The sequence below is a fragment of the Phocoena phocoena genome, chromosome 6 (assembly GCF_963924675.1).
Source record: "Phocoena phocoena chromosome 6, mPhoPho1.1, whole genome shotgun sequence".
NCBI lineage: Eukaryota > Metazoa > Chordata > Mammalia > Artiodactyla > Phocoenidae > Phocoena > Phocoena phocoena.
In genome coordinates, this window is record NC_089224.1 from 68,052,691 (window position 1) to 68,070,317 (window position 17,627).

Below are 17,627 nucleotides of genomic sequence, written 5' to 3' on the forward strand. Positions count from 1 at the left end.
TAGTAGGTCCACAGCAGGCTTTTTTTTATTACAATTAAGAAATTGATCCTAAAATGTATACAGAAAAGCAGAGGAACTAGAATAGCCAAAACAATTTTGAAAGAGAACAGATTTGGAGGAGACACAGTACTGACTTCAAGACCTTAAAGCTCCAGTAATCAAGACAGGGTGATACTGAAGAAAGAGTAGACACAGATTAATGTGATGGAATATTGAGTCCAAAATAGACTCACACATACTTAACTTTTGACAAAGATACAAACACAATTCAGTGATGCTAGAACTTGGATGCCCATAGATAATTTATAAATTTATTTATTTATTTACTTATTTTTGGCTGCATTGGGTCTTCATTGCTGCGCACGGGCTTTCTCTAGTTAAGGGGGCTACTCTTCTTTGCAGTGTGCGGGCTTCTCATTGCGGTGGCTTCTCTTGTTGCGGAGCATGGGCTCTAGGTGCACGGGCTTCAGTAGTTGTGGCTAGCGGGCTCCAGAGCACAGGCTTAGTAGTTGTGGCGCACAGGCTTAGTTGCTCTGCGGCATGTGGGATTTTCCTGGACCAGGGATTGAGCCTATGGTCCCTGCATTGGCAGGCGTATTCTTAACCACTGCACCACCAGGAAGTCCCGCCCATAGATAATTTAAAAAGAACCCCCTACCAGTATTTTGCACCATGTACAAAAATGAGCTCAAAATAGATCATAGACTAACTGTAAGGCCTAAAATTACTGAACTTCCAGAAGAAAACGTAGGTAAAAATCATGATTCTTCAAAGACTTCTTAGATTTGACACTAAAAGCATGGTCCGTAAAAGAAAAAATCGAAACATTGTTCTTTGAAATTTAAAACATTTTATCTTAGAAAAACGCTGTTAAGATAATGAAAATAAAAGCACAGATTGGGGGCTTCCCTGGTGGTGCAGTGATTGAGAGTCCACCTGCCGATGCAGGGGACACGGGTTAGTGCCCTGGTCCGGGAAGATCCCACATGCCGCAGAGCGGCTGGGCCCGTGAGCCATGGCTGCTGAGCCTGCGCGTGTATATTCGCAAAGTATGTATCAGTAAAGGCCAGGTATCTAGAATATATACAGAACCTCACATCAAAATAATGAGAAAACAAACAAAACAGTACAATTAAAAGAAAAAAAACGGCAAAAGATTTGAACAGACACTTCACTAAAGAAAATACATGATAGCGTGTAAGTGCATGAAAAGACATTCAACATTATCAGTTATTAAGGAGATGCAAATTAAAAGCATAAATAGATAATTCTATCCACCTATTCAAATGGCTAAAATAAAAAAATATTTACAATTTCAAGCACTGGAAAGGTTGTGGAAAAACTGGATCTTCATGCATGGCTAGTGGAAATGCAAAATGGTATAGCCACTTTGAAAAATTGTTAGTTTCTTACAAAGTTAAGCATAAAATTATCATACAACCCAACAATACCATTCTTAGATAGTAAATCAAGAGAAATAAAAACATTTCCACACAGAAATTTGTATGTAAATATTCATTAGCACCCCAAACTAGAAGCAACTCAAAATGTCCTTCAAGGGCTTCCCTGGTGGCGCAGTGGTTGAGAGTCCGCCTGCCGATGCAGGGGACACGGGTTCGTGCCCCAGACCGGGAAGATCCCACATATCGCGGAGCGGCTGGGCCCGTGAGCCATGGCCACTGAGCCTGCGTGTCAGGAGCCTGTGCTCCGCAACGGGAGAGGCCACAGCAGTGAGAGGCCCGCGTTCCGCAAAAAAAAAAAAATGTCCTTCAAATGGTGAATGAATAAACATTATAGCACATCTATGCAATGGAATACTATTCACCAATAAAAAGGAATGAGCTCCTCAAATAGTTATATACTTGATCATTTCATTTATATGACATTCTGGAAAAGGCAACACTATAGGAGCAGACTGAAAATTAGTGTTGTCTGGGGGTTGACAACAAAGGGGCATGAGGGAACTTTTTAGAAGGATGGAAATGTTCTATATTTTGATTGTCAGATTCATGGAACTATACACCTAAATTGGGTGAATTTTACTCTATATGTATTATACCTCAAAACTGACTTAAGCTGTCAACCTTTTTTAAAAAAAATTAATTAATGTAGAAAGAATGATAGAGTTAGCATTTAAAATGATTGATTCATACAAAGAACCTTGAATGGATGCTAAAACCATGAAGCGAAATGTTATTGTGGAACAGCATATTGACATGACCCCTATACATTATTGCTAATCTTTGTAATTTGAAGAGATCTGGACAGTCACTACCTTAACCAAGTGATCAGTCAAATTTCTCATCATTGACTAGGTGAGAACTGGACATCTTGTGCCTCCTGACTTGGAGTAATATGGAGTACATAGCAGCAGCACAAATGAACTATTCTTGTCAAAAAAATCTTAAACCTGGATCTAATCAAGGCTTTAAACCTAACTTCCACCTTGCAGAACTATAGGACATAAAGCAATGAGTTAAATTACACCAAGAGAAAACAATCTTACAAATACAGAATGTGGAATATTCTCAAAGACAACTTGCCGGGTATTTTCAAAAACATCAGTATATATGTATAACTGATTCACTTTGCTGTATACCTGAAATTAACACAACATTGTAAATCAACAATACTCCAATAAAAATTTTTAAAAAAATAATTGAAAAAAAATCAGTGTAATAGAGGGTAAAAGAGGAACACCCTTCTAGATCAAAAGAGAGATAACAAACTGAACTTGAATACTGATTTGGGGGGGCAGGGGAGCAGTTGAGGACATTTCAGTGTAGACGGGCTACATTCAATGATATTAGAGAATTATTTTTCATTTTTCTGAGGTGTGGTAATGGTATTGTGGTTAAGTAGGAGAAAGTCTATTTCCAGGATATGTGTGATTGACAGGTGAAGTGTCTCCATGTTTGCAACTTATTTTAAGTGTACACACACATAAAATGTTAACAGTTGTCTCTAGATAGTGTATATGGCTATCTGTTAGTATTATTGTTTTAACTTTTTTCTGCATGTTTGAATTTTTCGTAATAGAGGTGAATGTTTTTAGAACTCATTTGGGAGAAAGTATTTATTGAAGATGGCCTTATGATTTGCAGTGCATTTCTATAGATCTTATGAATATCAGGCCTCTGTATCTACTTTGCACACCCGAAAATAACTTTTTTACTACATTGTGTTTGGCATGCTATAACACCTGCCTACTTTGAGAACTAGGGTAGAAAACAGCTCTGTGAAATACTTTGAATTGTAAGGATTTTTTTTTTTTTTTTTTTTTGTGGTACGCGGGCCTCTCACTGTTGTGGCCTCTCCCGTCGCGGAGCACAGGCTCCAGACGCGCAGGCTCAGCGGCCATGGCTCACGGGCCCAGCAGCTCCGCGGCATGTGGGATCTTCCCGGACCGGGGCACAAACCCGCGTCCCCTGCATTGGCAGGCGGACTCTCAACCACTGCGCCACCAGGGAAGCCCTGTAAGGATGTTTTTGAGAGCATTGTTTACTGTATTATATGGTGTCCTTTTTGGGAAAATGAAACTTCGGGTTTCAATGACAAGAATAGTTGTGCTGCTTCTGAGAAACTGGATTTTTGGCATGTTACAGACATTGAATCAGGTAGGTGAGCAGAGCTCATGTTTTTTTGACTGCTAGAAAACTCACATCTCACTTGTGGCCGATTTTCTAGCAAGTGCACTTCCCAGCTGTACTCCTGACTGCTTTGTAATTTTCGCTACCAACTCTCATTATTCCCTCAATCTGACTCCCTCATCTATTTTTGGTTGTATTTATTTTATAAGATACTTTATGCCCAACAATCTTCTAGCCATATTAAAAGGATTTAAAATAATACAGTTTATGATTTGAAAGTCACAACCTAAAATACAGATTTTCACATTATTATTATTAGTCATATAATATCTTACTCCTAAATTCAGAGATCCTTTATCCTCTAACCAAATTTAGAATAAAGGAGTGTTACTAGAAAATTTTAAAATATATACTTTTAAATATAGTTAAAATATAAAATTCCTATTTTCTGAAATAACACTGTTGTAGCTATATTGGCAGCAAATACCTTATTTTGGTGTAAGGCAGGGGAGAGAACAAGGCCATTCCATTCCATTCCATGGAAATTAAGCTGCCATTAGAATTGGCATTTTTCTTGAGAATTTGATTTTTTTTTTCCATTAATGAAGGGAAGTAAAATATGCCATTGTTTTACCTTTAGCATTTCTGAAAGAATTTTGATGTACAGAAAATCCTAATGAAAGATTATATTAGTTGCTCTTGAATGTTATTCAGATTCTTGCCCCCCAACACAGTAGTGCCTTCCTTCTGTTAAATGATACTTTATATTTTATAAAATATTTTTCAGCATCAGCATATTGATACAGATGTTATATTTACAATTTGCTCTTGCTGCCTTCTTGGGGTTGTAGTCATCACCCAGTTTTCTTTTGGGGATTGCTGTATTATTTTACCACTGATGCATTGTGGGATAACAACGTTTAACAGGGATAACAGCACTTACTATAAAATGTGTTGTATGAATTAATAATGGCTTAGACAGTTTTTAAGACTATGTGTCTGTGAAGTAGGAGTGTCTTCTGATACATCTTAAGTCTATTCTAATTTTTAAAAGAAGGATTCATTGATAAAGAAGGTTTTCTTTTTTTAGCTAAGATTCTTAAGTCCAGTGGAATCTTCCACTGATGATTTTTTTCCTTTAGATATCTGGATAGTAGCTTGTTAAACTAAATGATCTTTAAAGGCTTTTGTACTTATAAAACTAAGTTTTGATTTTATATTTGAACATGCTTAAATCTTAACCTTAAATAACCTATTATCTTCTACCATGAGGGGACATGCTAAAATTAACTGCCAAAACAGGGTTGGTTGTAAACATAGGTGTAAGGTAAGATTGCCATCTCCTTTGCTCCAGGCAGAGTGATTCCTAGAACTAGGATTTGGCTTTCTTTGCTCAGTTGTCTGGAATTCACTTTTTCTAGTTTGCCAAAAGACAGTAAAACAAGGTACACAGTTTTCTTTCTGCAATTATTTTTAAGTGAAAGTACTGTTCATTCTCATTCATTCATTTATTTTCTCATTCATTTCTTAACACATGAAAATCAAGTTTAATTTTGTAGTAGTGCCTGCTGGTCATGTGGATGCTGTACAACGTCTCCATTTACACTGCTTCACACATCACATACAGGACAAGTTCCCACAGAGACCTGTTTTGTTCTACTCTCGATCCACCCTAAAGAAACCAGTTTCCAAACTATGCACAGCTTTGTAAATCAAGATGAAATGGTCGGAAATTGGAACAGAAACAAGCAAAAAACCAAATAATCCTTCCTAGTTAACAAGTAGCGTGTGTTGTATATAATAAAATTGCAGGTAACAAAATGGTGTGCATTCTAAGAACATTCTAATTTGAAAGTTTATATCCCATTCATATTATAATCATAGATCAAGTCATTAATTTGTTTCTATTATTGTTAGAGTTAGGAAGATATAAGCAATGCTTTCGGTAAGATATTCTAGGCAACAGAGGGCAGTGAGAATCAAAGATGAAATGTGAACTTTAGTTCTGGATATTTCTTAGCAAGCCCTGTATGCAATAACTAAGTGCCAAGGTTGATAAGAAGAGGAGTTTGGTGTTAGGCACAGATTTCCTTCTTTCTGGCAACAGTCAGTGGACCACAGAAAAGAGGGAATATAGTGGCATGCAGAATTTATCTTCCCAGGGACTCTCCTTCTAGGTCAGGAAGAAAAGAATCCCCACACACAATTCATAAGTAATAGAATATGTTTTTCACCACAGCGTTAAATTCACACATAATGTATTCACAGCTTAATTTATGGTTTTTGAAAATACCCTCGAAATATCTCTTTGAATAAACATTTTGTCATTATTTTACCTTCTTGTTTAGAACTTTAAAGAATATCAAATGCTGTTTAGAAGTTTTGTTTTCTTTCAGATGATTTCTAAATATTGTGATTTTAACTCAGTATCAAATAACCTTCCAAAGAATCTGCATCTTTTGGGATGCTTTCTTTTTCTCCTTTTGAGAAATTAAAAAAGGAAACAAAGGAAGCGAACTTAAAATGTCCTTTCTTCATTATTCCAACAATAGGCAAAGACCAGGCTTCCACAAACAAAGTAAGTTAGAGAATTCCCAGAGTGCTTAGTGAAAATATATAGTCTAGGTCCTGAGTCAAATAAATGTGTTATAAAATATAAAGCGGTTGTGAGAACACATGACACATTTAAAAATTTCCCTTCCTCATTTCCCAACACATTTTGAGACTAATATTATAATAAAAATGTTTATTTTCTTCATAAAGCCCCTTTTCTACCACAGTCACATGCACATATTTATTTTCTGTTTTGAAGAAACCAGGTTAGCAAGGTAACTTTTCTAAGACATCTTTACATGAGAATACAAAAGGTTTAAATTGAATAAATACCTTCTTGCTTCCAGCTGCTTCTCCCTGGCTCTCCTTTCTCAAGTTTCTTAGTCTCTGCTGTCCCCTGCAGACTGACACTTCAGGACTGTCTAATTTCTCAGTTTAATTTCTCATTTCTCAGTGGTAAGATTTGAATTGTCAAAACAGTAGTCTTAAAATATGAATTAGACTTTCTTTTTTATTACTACCTTTTTTTGAGATATAACGTACATACAGTAAAATGCATATATCTTAACTATACAGTTTGAGTTGTAAAATAAATATGCATCAGAATCAATGGGGATGTGCTTAAAATACTCCTTCCAGGAAATTAAAAAGCTCCCTAGATGATTCTGAGCTACAGGCAGTTAAGGATCTTTGCCTTTGTAAAGAGCCAAATTGATAATGTACATAAAAATACATAGTATACCATAAAATGTTAACCCAGGTTGAAGTTAGGTTGCTATTTAGAAAAACACTTAGGCCTTCTCTAGTGGTGCAGTGGTTAAGAATCCGCCTGCCAATGCAGGGGACATGGGTTTGAGCCTTGGTCTGGGAAGATCCCACATGCCATGAAGCAACTAAGCCCACGTGCCACAACTACTGAGGCTGTGCTCTAGAGCCCGTGAGCTGCAACTACTGAGCCCGCGTGCCACAGCTGCTGAAACCCACACGCCTAAAGCCCGTGCTCTGCAACAAGAGTAGCCACCGCAATGAGAAGCCCGTGCACCACAACAAGGAGTGGCCCCCATTCACTGCAACTAGAGAAAGGCCGCGCAGCAACGAAGATCCAACGCGGCCAAAAGTACATAAATTTATAAAAATAAATAAATAAAATTAAAATTAAAAAAACCTTAAATTTCTCATGTACCTTTTGGGGTTTGTAATGCTGGCTCACAAGTGAAATTCTCAATTTATTTTTCTGTTTCTTTTTAAGAAAATTAATGCAAAACTTCATGATGGAGTATGTCAGCGTTGTAAAGAAGTTCTTGAGTGGCGTGTAAAATACAGCAAGTACAAACCCTTATCAAAGCCTAAAAAATGGTAAGTTAAGTTTCTTAATTACCTCACCAGTACTATCAGTATCATAGTATATAACTTCATTCCCTGATTTTCAAAATCGTGTCCAGATAAATATTAAGGTGAATAGAGAAAAAAATTTCCATTCCCTGTAGAATAGAATTTCATCTTACATGCTGAATCCTAGCTTGTGAAGGCAAATAGATTGAAAGGGTGGATTCACCATTCCCCTCTCCCCATTCTCCCCTAAATAAATAATGCACCATTTTTATAGCATCTCGTTCATAAAATGAGACTAGGCTTAAGGCAGAGAAGGGAAAGTTTGTTTTGCAAAATTCTATCTCCCACTGATGAGATAATAATATTTACTATTTAATTTACTAAATTAAATAATATTTTTTACCAAAGGGGGTCTTAAAAAGGGTCTGACCTTTTAATTTGACCCATGAAGATTACTGAAATGCCTTAGATTGAGTATCATAAATAAATCACTAGATTGATAATTTATAATTTCATTCCTTTGAAGTTTTGGGTCTACATGAAAAGACACTGGACTGTTTCTCACCTCTCTCTCCTTTACCCTTCCTCTGTAATTTTGGCATTCTGTTTAATCAGCTTTATGTACATGCTGGTGCAGCTCCCTTACATTCTTTGGCTCAGCTGAGTAAGGGCCATATTGGAGGGTAATTGCTGCCTAAAAGAGAAAACTGATTATTTTACATATAAAAATTAGCATTAATATGTACAATATTATTTTTACAATTATGAGTTTTAATTTGGTAGTCTATATAGTAGCTATTTAGAATACATTTGTTCATTGTTGCTTTATTTTACTTTTAGCTATTCAGTAGTAGCAACTTCCTTATATGTATTCCCTCTCCCTTTTTGGGAGGAAATTTTAATTAAAGTTTGGACGTCCGTCTAAATAATAAATATGGGGCTTCCCTGGTGGCGCAGTGGTTGAGAGTCCGCCTGCCGATGCAGGGGATGCGGGTTCGTGCCCCGGTCCGGGAAGATCCCACATGCAACGGAGCAGCTGGGCCCTTGAGCCATGGCCGCTGAGCCTGCGCGTCTGGAGCCTGTGTTCCACAACGGGAGAGGCCACAGCAGTGAGAGGCCTGCGTACCACAAAAAAAAAAAATAATAATAACAATAATAATAAATGAATATGATATAACCTTTGCTGTTTATTTCTATTGAAAAATTATGTCAGCTTTTTTGTGGATCTTTAACTCAAGCTATGGGGTAATTTGTTTATTTGAGAATTTTAACAGCTTTGAATGTTTGGGCATTTTAGTTTGCTTAAGATGCTTCTTTTTAATGCTGAAAGGTTAAAAACCTCAAGTAAAGATAGACTAACTTCAGCTTTTTATTTCTGTATTGCTTTTTCAGAGCAAATTTTTAGTATTTATTACAGGTACAGCTGACCCCCTTTTAAATAGCTATATAAGTTTCTGTCTCCTGTCTTCCAGTCTTTTCTTTGTATTCTCTAGCATTTCCTCCCCAAAGAAAACACTTATAATGAAAATTTTAAAGTTTTATGCTCATTGGCCCAAATTAGCAGTAGGGAAATTTGGCAACTGTTTGTACTGTTCAGTGCTGGATTTCCATGAATGGATTAACTCTGTTTCCTACCACAGAAATTAGATGCTGATTCACTATAAACTGTGTAGTTTTAGTTAATAGGCCTAATACAAGATTTGTAGTTTTTTGAGTATTTTCAACAGGTCTTTCTTTTTATAAAGGTATTTTGAGATTTCATCACCAGTCTCCATTTTTCTCTTGGTAGTGCTAGTTCCTAAAAGAATTTTTATAGGTAGTAAATATTTATGTAGCTGTAGAGTTTTAGTAGATTCATGATATAACAAAGGAAATAATTTAAAAACATTTGTGCCTTATCCATTATCTGCATTTTAATCTCTTATCTTTAATTTGTGCTGCATCCTTTATGTTTATCTTCATTGAATGTGCCAGTATATAAAAGATCATATCAATTATTATACATTTTCCAGATGCTGTGATTTGCTATAGAATTTCTTTTTTTTTTAAAGTTTTTATTGAATTTGTTACAATGTTGCTTCTGCTTTATGTTTTGGTTTTTTGGCCCCAAAGCGTGTGGGATCTTAGCTCCCCAACCAGGGATCAAACCCACACCCCCCACGTTGGAAGGCAAAGTCTTAACCACTGGACCGCCAGGGAAGTCCCATGCCATAGAATTTCTGAACTTAGTTATTTTAGACAGCTCTTGAATTTTTATTCTTTTTGTGTATTACTTATGGCCTTAATATTTTTATGGCTCCAGAAGAACGTGTATACTATAATTCCTAGAAGAACAGATATTTTATTCAGATAGAAAGACTCCATTAAAAACAAAAGGAAACAGTAACAAATCTTATGTTTAGTTCCAGAAAACTTGTAACACAACAACCTAAGAATGGTTGAATGTGGACACACGGACCCAAAGGTCAGCAACTCTGTCCTGTCTTGGAGTCATTGAAGTCCTTGGAGTCAGGGAAGCTCATGGTGATGTTGCCAATACCCGGTAGTATGTGACTCAGAGGTCTTCGAAATGAGAGCTAGAAGAGGACCTCAGGAGCTGCTATTCTATATCACCCTGAAGCAGATGAGGTTAGCCATAGAATAGCTCCCACTGAATGCAAAATGAAGGAAATATATTATACAAATACCGAAGTACAGGTAACGACGTTAAAGCCTAAAGGAAGATCTCTAGTAATAAAGAAGCCCAAGCTAATACAAAAATGGTAGCTTATGAGAGACTAAGAAACTACTAGTTAAAACAAGCCTGAACACGTTATTTAGGAGGTCAACTTGCCTGGCCTAGAATATCATGAATTTCAGGCTACGTTAGAATTTTAGATTACATTAGGCATTTTAGAAAGCCTAGCTTTCAAACTCCAAACCAAGATTGAGTGTTATAGAAAGCATAAATCACCTATGTACACTTTGCTGTCTCTGCATATCAAAACTTGACCAATACTATAAGGTTTTTAAATCCATTGATGAACAGTGCTTAAAGTAGCGTAACTTGTTTTGAAATTTTAAATGTTTTGTTCAAGCTAATCACTTATAAATTAAATTTGTCCTTTGTTAGGATTTGTATAAGTAGTTTACTTTGACACTAGATGTGTCTTTTGTGTAGATTCGTTTTCCAGCACCCTGAATATTACTTTTGGTTAAAATGCTGAGCATTGTTTCATTTGTCTGTCTCATGCCACAAATTATGTAACCAAATGATGTACATAAAGAAAAGTTCAGCAGAACATAAAATGGAGGAGGAGGTACTGTTTATAAGTGACATTTCTTTTGGAATGAGATAATATTCTGAATATTGGGAAAATTAATGCCTTTTCTCCCATTTGTTTGGCGTGTGAATCACCAAAAACCACACACATCTAGCAAATTTCCATTGTCCATGGGATCTGATACCAAACAGTTAGATCCAAGAAACAGAGGTTGACATCTAAACTATTCAAACGTCTTCATTCAACCATGGGAAGCAAAAATTGTACGGTGTTTGTAAGTGGCAGAAAATATTTTCATGTTTCTCTTTTTCCTTCAGTAAGGTTATGTGCTACAGGACTTTTATAAGCATGTTCTTTATGACAATTTCTCCCAATAACTGAAAACAACCGTGGACCATTCCCAGAGACTTTTAAGAAAAGAATAGATGTCCTAACTTAAGCTGAAAGAGGGAAGAGTTGAAAACTGTTTTTGCTAGAGAGGGATGGGATGATGGCTGTGAGGGGAAGGGGATAAAATGCATGTCACGTATTAGTGATGTGTGAACAATGAGATTCTGATATGATGCTACCCTTTGATATGATCAGATAATTTAAATGTCATTGAGTGTGCAAAGCTGTAGGTCTTTATAGAAATAAAATGAAAGGCTCATAAACATAATGCTTAGTTTTTTTTTTACAGCTTCTCATCTCTGTAAAAGTGCTAAGATGAGCTGCCATCCTTATTTTCCACTGTCACTTAATCAGAGGTCAGCGTAGTTGTACCAGGATTTCCCCATCATTTTGGCTCGTGTTTTTTTATTTGAAGGCAAGAAATCGCTACTCCCTGGTGGAGGGCTGTTGTGGTGCTATGACAGACATCTCCCTTGACCGCTGAATGGTATAATCATTATTAAGATTACTGCTAGATGTAGAATTGTGGTTCAGGACGAGTCTAAATCTTTTTGTATAAAACCTCATTTTTCAAGGGGAATTACCTGGTGGTCCAGTGGTTAGGACTCCGCACTTTCAGCGCTTTCACTGTGAAGGGTGGGGTTCGGTCCCTGGTTGGGGAACTGCAAGTCACGCAGTGAGGCCAAAAAAACCCCCCGAAACCCCTCATTTTTCAAGTGCCTTGTTTTTAACATCTTTATTGGAGTATAATTGCTTTACAATGGTGTGTTAGTTTCTGTCAAGTGTCTTGTTTTTGACTTTTTGGGGGAAAAAAAAAAAAACCAAAGATAAATTAAAAGCATTCGGGGGCTTCCCTGGTGGCGCAGTGGTTGAGAGTCCGCCTGCCGATGCGGGGGACACGGGTTCGTGCCCCGGTCCGGGAGGATCCCACGTGCCGCGGAGCGGCTGGGCCCGTGAGCCATGGCCGCTGGGCCTGCACGTCCGGAGCCTGTGCTCCGCAACGGGAGAGGCCACAGCAGTGAGAGGCCCACGTACCGCAAAAAAGGAAAAAAAAAAAAAAATTAAAAGCATTCGTTACCATTCCTGGTCAATCACAAGCCATTCATGAACACTGTAAATAATTTTAGGTGTGGAGCTGAAAATTATTGGAAAAGCAAGAAATCTTAAAAATATAAAGTCATTTGTATAACTCTTAAAAGAAGAAAGGAATCTTGATATTTTTCACTTAAAACTCATTTATATAGACATTTATATTATTTTCTGGGTACTAGAAATACAGATCGTTAAAAGACTGTCCCCTTCCTCAAGCAATGTAAGGAAATGAAATGGGCTCTTTTCTTTCTTTCTTTCTTTTTATTCTGGGCTCAGAGGGATTAAATGTCTTACCAAGATAAGAAAGTAAAGCAAATGGAGTTAAGATTCAGATGCAAATTGTCTTATTGCAAAGCTCTGTTTTTCCACTTTCCCACAGTGATTTCAGTGTTTTATTATTCATTCAAAAAGTCCTTTTTCCCTCTTCACCTGAGCCTAATACTATATTAATTTTTATAAGTCACCTATCTTGTTTATGGAAGTTTCCTACTGCTGAGTAGTATATATAGTCCTGCTTTTTTTTTTGTTTTTTTGAAATGCCTGTATCTAGACAAATTTTACTTTACTTTTAGGTCCTGAAATGCCTAAGGCATAGAAACTTCATATGCCTTGTGTTTCAGGTAACCAAGCAACATTTTTCTCCTGTCAATTTTGAAATGTGGTAGGCAAATACCCACATATCTGTTAGAGTCTCTAGCCTGTTTGTTTTCTCTTCCTACCCATTAAAAAGAAATCACCAATAATATAGTGTTAGCTCATGTTTAACATAACCATTAGCAGAGAAAGGAGAAGCTAGTAGAAAATAGCAACAGACCACAAACAGATTAGAGTCTGGGAGGGGAGGATTTTGCCTCCCAGGGGATATTTGGCAGTGTCTGGAGACTTTTTGATTGTCATGACTAGAGAATTTGGGAGGGATGCTACTGGCATCTAGTAGGTAGAGGCCCAAGTGTAGGCTAAACATTCCACAGTGCCCAGGACAGCCCTTACAACGAAGCTATAGCTGCCTGACCTGGCAGTGGTGTCATGGTTGAGGAACCGTGTTGCATACAAAATAGGTGGACACCCACAGGGTCAAGCCACTGAAATGTCATACGTATTTGGTTCAGTGGTTTTCAAACTTTGCAGCTGTAGAGTTTTTGAATAAAACAAAAGGTTACCCAGGAGTCCACTGAATGCTACAGACCAAAATGGAGCTGCCCTGAATGGAGAGAAGACCTTAAATGCCAAAGGAAGAATGTTGATTGAAAGTAGATTTCATCTGAAACATATTTCAAGTGAAGAGGAGAAGAACTGGTGTACCATGCCTTGGAACCACATTGCTCTAGGGATGTCTGGCCAGTTTCATGACTTGTGGGTGCTTTATGCCTAAAACAATGTTTGCTTTTCATTAGACAAAGTCACTCCCCCTGGTCCTCACATCCAGGTATTCACTTTTTAAATTTATTTATTTATTTTTGGCTGCATTGGGTCTTCATTGCTGCGCACGGGCTTTATCTAGTTGCAGCGAGCTGGGGCTATTCTCAGTTGCGGTGCGCGGGCTTCTCATTGCAGTGACTTTTCTTGTTGCAGAGCATGGACTCTAGGCACGCGGGCTTCCGTAGTTGTGGCCCGCGTGCTCAGTAGTTGTGGCCTGCGGGCTGTAGAGCGCAGGCTCAGTAGTTGTGGAGTACGGGCTTAGTTGCTTTGCAGCACGTGGGATCTTCCTGGACCAGGGGTCGAACCCATGTCTCCTGCATTGGCAGGCAGATTCTTAACCACTGCGCCACCAGGGAAGTCCCCAGGTATTGCACTTCTTACTTGACAATTTTAAAACGTATTGCCTCTTAATTTTTATCTCCACTGACTGCCCTGGTACAACCCTTATCTCTTCACACGTCATTGCATTAAATAAATTCTCCTCTATCTCATCTCTACTCCCTTGGCTCAGATGAATAAAACAGTGTTTTAAAAAAGGCTTATTTCACATGTATGTTTCAAGTGCACTTGTGGGGAAGAGTTGGGTCTCCAGCAGCAGGAAGCTAAGTGGAACTTTGTCCCCCCAGAAGTTTTGCTTTTGTATGTTTACTGTAGTGTGCTGGGGGAATGGATGGGGGTGGTCTTCTAAACTGTGGGAGAAAACAAAACGTAGTACTATTGGGGAGAAAGTGAGGTGTTGCTCAACAGGTCATGCTACCCTATTGCTTGCCTCTCTAACCAGATGTTTGCTCCATCTTTACTAAAAGCTTTTTTTTTAATTAGCCAAACTAAATCCTTAAAGATAATCTTTTATAGACCAACTGTGTTCTTTTTTTAAGTTGTCTATCTATCTATCTATCTATTTTTGTTGTGGTGGTGAAAAACACATAACATAAAATTTGCCATCTCAGCCATTTAAAAGTGTACAGTTCGGTAGTGTTATGTATAATCACATGTGCAGTAGATCTCCAGAGCTTTTTCATCTTGCAAGTTTGAAGCTGTATAACCCATTTAACAACAACTCCCCTCTTCTTCTTTCCTCAGTTCTTGGTAAACACCATTCTACTTTCTGTTGTTTTGAATCTGACTACTTTAAATACCTCATATAAATGCAATCATACAGTGTATGTCTTTTTTTTGACTTTCATTTCACTTACCATGATGTCTTCAAGAATCATTTGTGCTGCAGCATGTGACAGAATTTCCTTCCATTTTAAACCTGAATAATAATTGTGTGTGTGTGTGCGTGTGTGTGTGTGTGTATGTATCACATTTTGTTTATCCACTCATCCATTGATGGACCTTTAGGTGGCTCCCACCTCTTGGCTATTTTGAATACTGCTATGAACATTGTTGGGCAGTTATCTCTTCGAGACTCTGTTTTCAGTTCTTTGCATGTATACCCAGAAGAGGGATTGGTGGATCATATGGTAGTTATGTTTTCATGAGGCTTCTCCATACTTTTTTCTATAGTGATCACACTATTTTATAATCCTATCAGTGGTGCACAAGGGTTCAAATTTCTCTACATACTTGCCAAAATATGTTAACTCCCTTTTTTTTTAAAGGGAAAAAGTATTGTACTCTTAAAATTCTGCCTAATAAAGAGCACCACTGCCCTCACTTTTCAAAGAAAGCAAATTAAGGCACAGAAAGCTCCAGGTATATCCACCAGCTAATGGTTAAATCATGATAGTACCTTGCACTCATTCCTTGGTGCTGAATTATTTTATTTGTCCATGAGTTGGCATTCATTACTTATATTTGTTCATTGCTCAAACACTGTAACATGAATCTCCTTGAACGAGTTATAATCACATTTTAGATAGATAGATTCTATTCATAAGTATCCAAGGTGTACTTGCTTTCAGTGCTTAGGAACTGAGCATACTACTTACTTCACTGTGAGATACCTGAAAAATAATGTTTGCAATATGCCGTGACCAGTCCAAATTGAGCCCTTATTCCTCCATATAATCTGAGTTTATAGCGTCTGAGTGAAGACCCATTGTTTAGGTGGCTAATTCTACAATCCACATGTTTTGAACATTTTGACTTGCCTCCCTTTTGATGTATTGTAAAACTGAGCACATTTATCAGCTCTTTGCATTCTAGAAATACAGCTTCTGTTATTAAAATACACCTTTGAGGGGTCCCTGAGCCATTATGGGCCTAAAGCTATATTGCATGCATGGGAAAGATAAACAGATTCAAGTGAAAAGGAAAAATAAATGGATTTTTAAATAAATTATTAGAGAAAGAATTTTTCCTTTTTTAAATTTGAAGAAAATACTTATGTCAGGACATCTGAAAATTAAATGCTTTGTTTATTGTAGACTCTTCTAATAGAAAAGTTGTCTCAGTGCTAATAAACATTGGTGCTTAATGAAATTAATTGGGATGGAAATGCAAAAGCTTTATATTTTATAAATATTATATTTCATAGCCAGAGAAGGCTGTTGACTTGGTGATATTTTATATAGTGAAATGGCTACAGATTAACGAACAAAGTTGCATTCCTTAAAAACTGGTAAAAATTGGGGACTTCCCTGGCCATCCAGTGGTTAAGACTTGGCCTTCCAATGCAGGGGGCGCAGGTTGGATCCCTGGTCCGGGAGCTAGGATTCCCACATGCCTCTCGGCCAAAAAACCAAAACATAAAACAGAAGCAATATTGTAACAAATTCAATGAAGACTTTAAAAATGGTCCACATCAACCCATGATGCTCGCACCATCCACTACCCTGATCCCCTCATCAAGGTGAATGACACCATTCAAATTGATTTGGAGACTGGCAAGATTACTGGTTTCTTCAAATCTGACACTGGTAACCTGTGCATTGTGGCTGGAGGTGCTAACCTGGGAAGAATTGGTATGATCACTCACCAGGAGAGACATCCTGGTTCTTTTGATGTAGTTTATGTGAAAGATGCCAACGGCAATAGCTTTGCCACCCGGCTCTCCAACATTTTCGTTATCGGCAAAGGCAACAAACCATGGCTCTCTGTTCCTCGTGGAAAGGGTATCCGCCTTACCATTTCTGAGGAGAGAGACAAGAGACTGGCAGCCAAACAGAGCAGTGGTTAAAATGATCTCTAAGTGACGTGATTGGGAAAGTCTTTGTACTTGTAGATAATACTACATACTTAATAGCCTCTTTAGTGTTTAAAAAAAAAAAAAAGGTCCACATCAAAAAAAATCTTAAAAAAAAAAACTGGTAAAAATTGGATGCTTAATTTATGGGTTTATTGCCTGACAACTGGGTTTTATTCCCTTCCTTCCTTCCTGTTTTTCTATTTTTCTTTTTTTCTTTCTTTCGCTGGCACCATGTATTATATATATTGTATATACCTATATATAGCATATATATATTATTGTGGTAAATAAAGACTGGCTTTCTGTACATTCTTTTATTTTTACCATTTAAAATAAACATAGCAGTTGGATTGTTTATCTGGTTTATAGATTTTTAGGCTCTTTCTAATCTTACCTCCCAAACCCCATCATTTTTATTATTAACTTAGGATATTAGACTGGGTGGAAATAGAAGGTGAAGTTTATACCAGTTGTGTTCATTACATTTTACAAATTTTATTGGTTTGGCAAAAAGGGTTGGAATTTATTTTTTATTTTGCGGTACACGGGCCTCTCACTGTTGTGGCCTCTCCCCTTGCGGAGCACAGGCTCAGCGGCCATGGCGCACGAGCCCAGCCGCTCCGCGGCATGTGGGATCTTCGTGGACCGGGGCACGAACCCGTGTCCCCTGCATCGGCAGGTGGACTCTCAACCACTGCGCCACCAAGGAAGCACAAAGGGTTGGAATTTTTAAGTGGTGAATTAAATTTTACACCAGGTCTAGGCAACATCCCAATCAATTGCATTGAAATAAATACATTATTAAATATCACGTTTCCAGACCAGTGAAAAATTGATTACTTACTGTTGCAA

At 37.6% G+C, this 17,627-nt stretch overlaps 1 protein-coding gene across 1 annotated transcript in view; it reads left to right on the forward strand.

Moving 5' to 3' along the window:
• The window catches only part of C6H9orf85 (chromosome 6 C9orf85 homolog), a 57,770-nt gene that overhangs the window by 20,680 nt on the left and 19,463 nt on the right, over window positions 1-17,627 (forward strand). Inside the window, exon 2 of the mRNA XM_065879638.1 lies at window positions 7,393-7,499. Coding sequence (XP_065735710.1) covers window positions 7,393-7,499 — 107 coding nt within the window. The remainder of the gene's footprint in view (window positions 1-7,392; window positions 7,500-17,627) is intronic.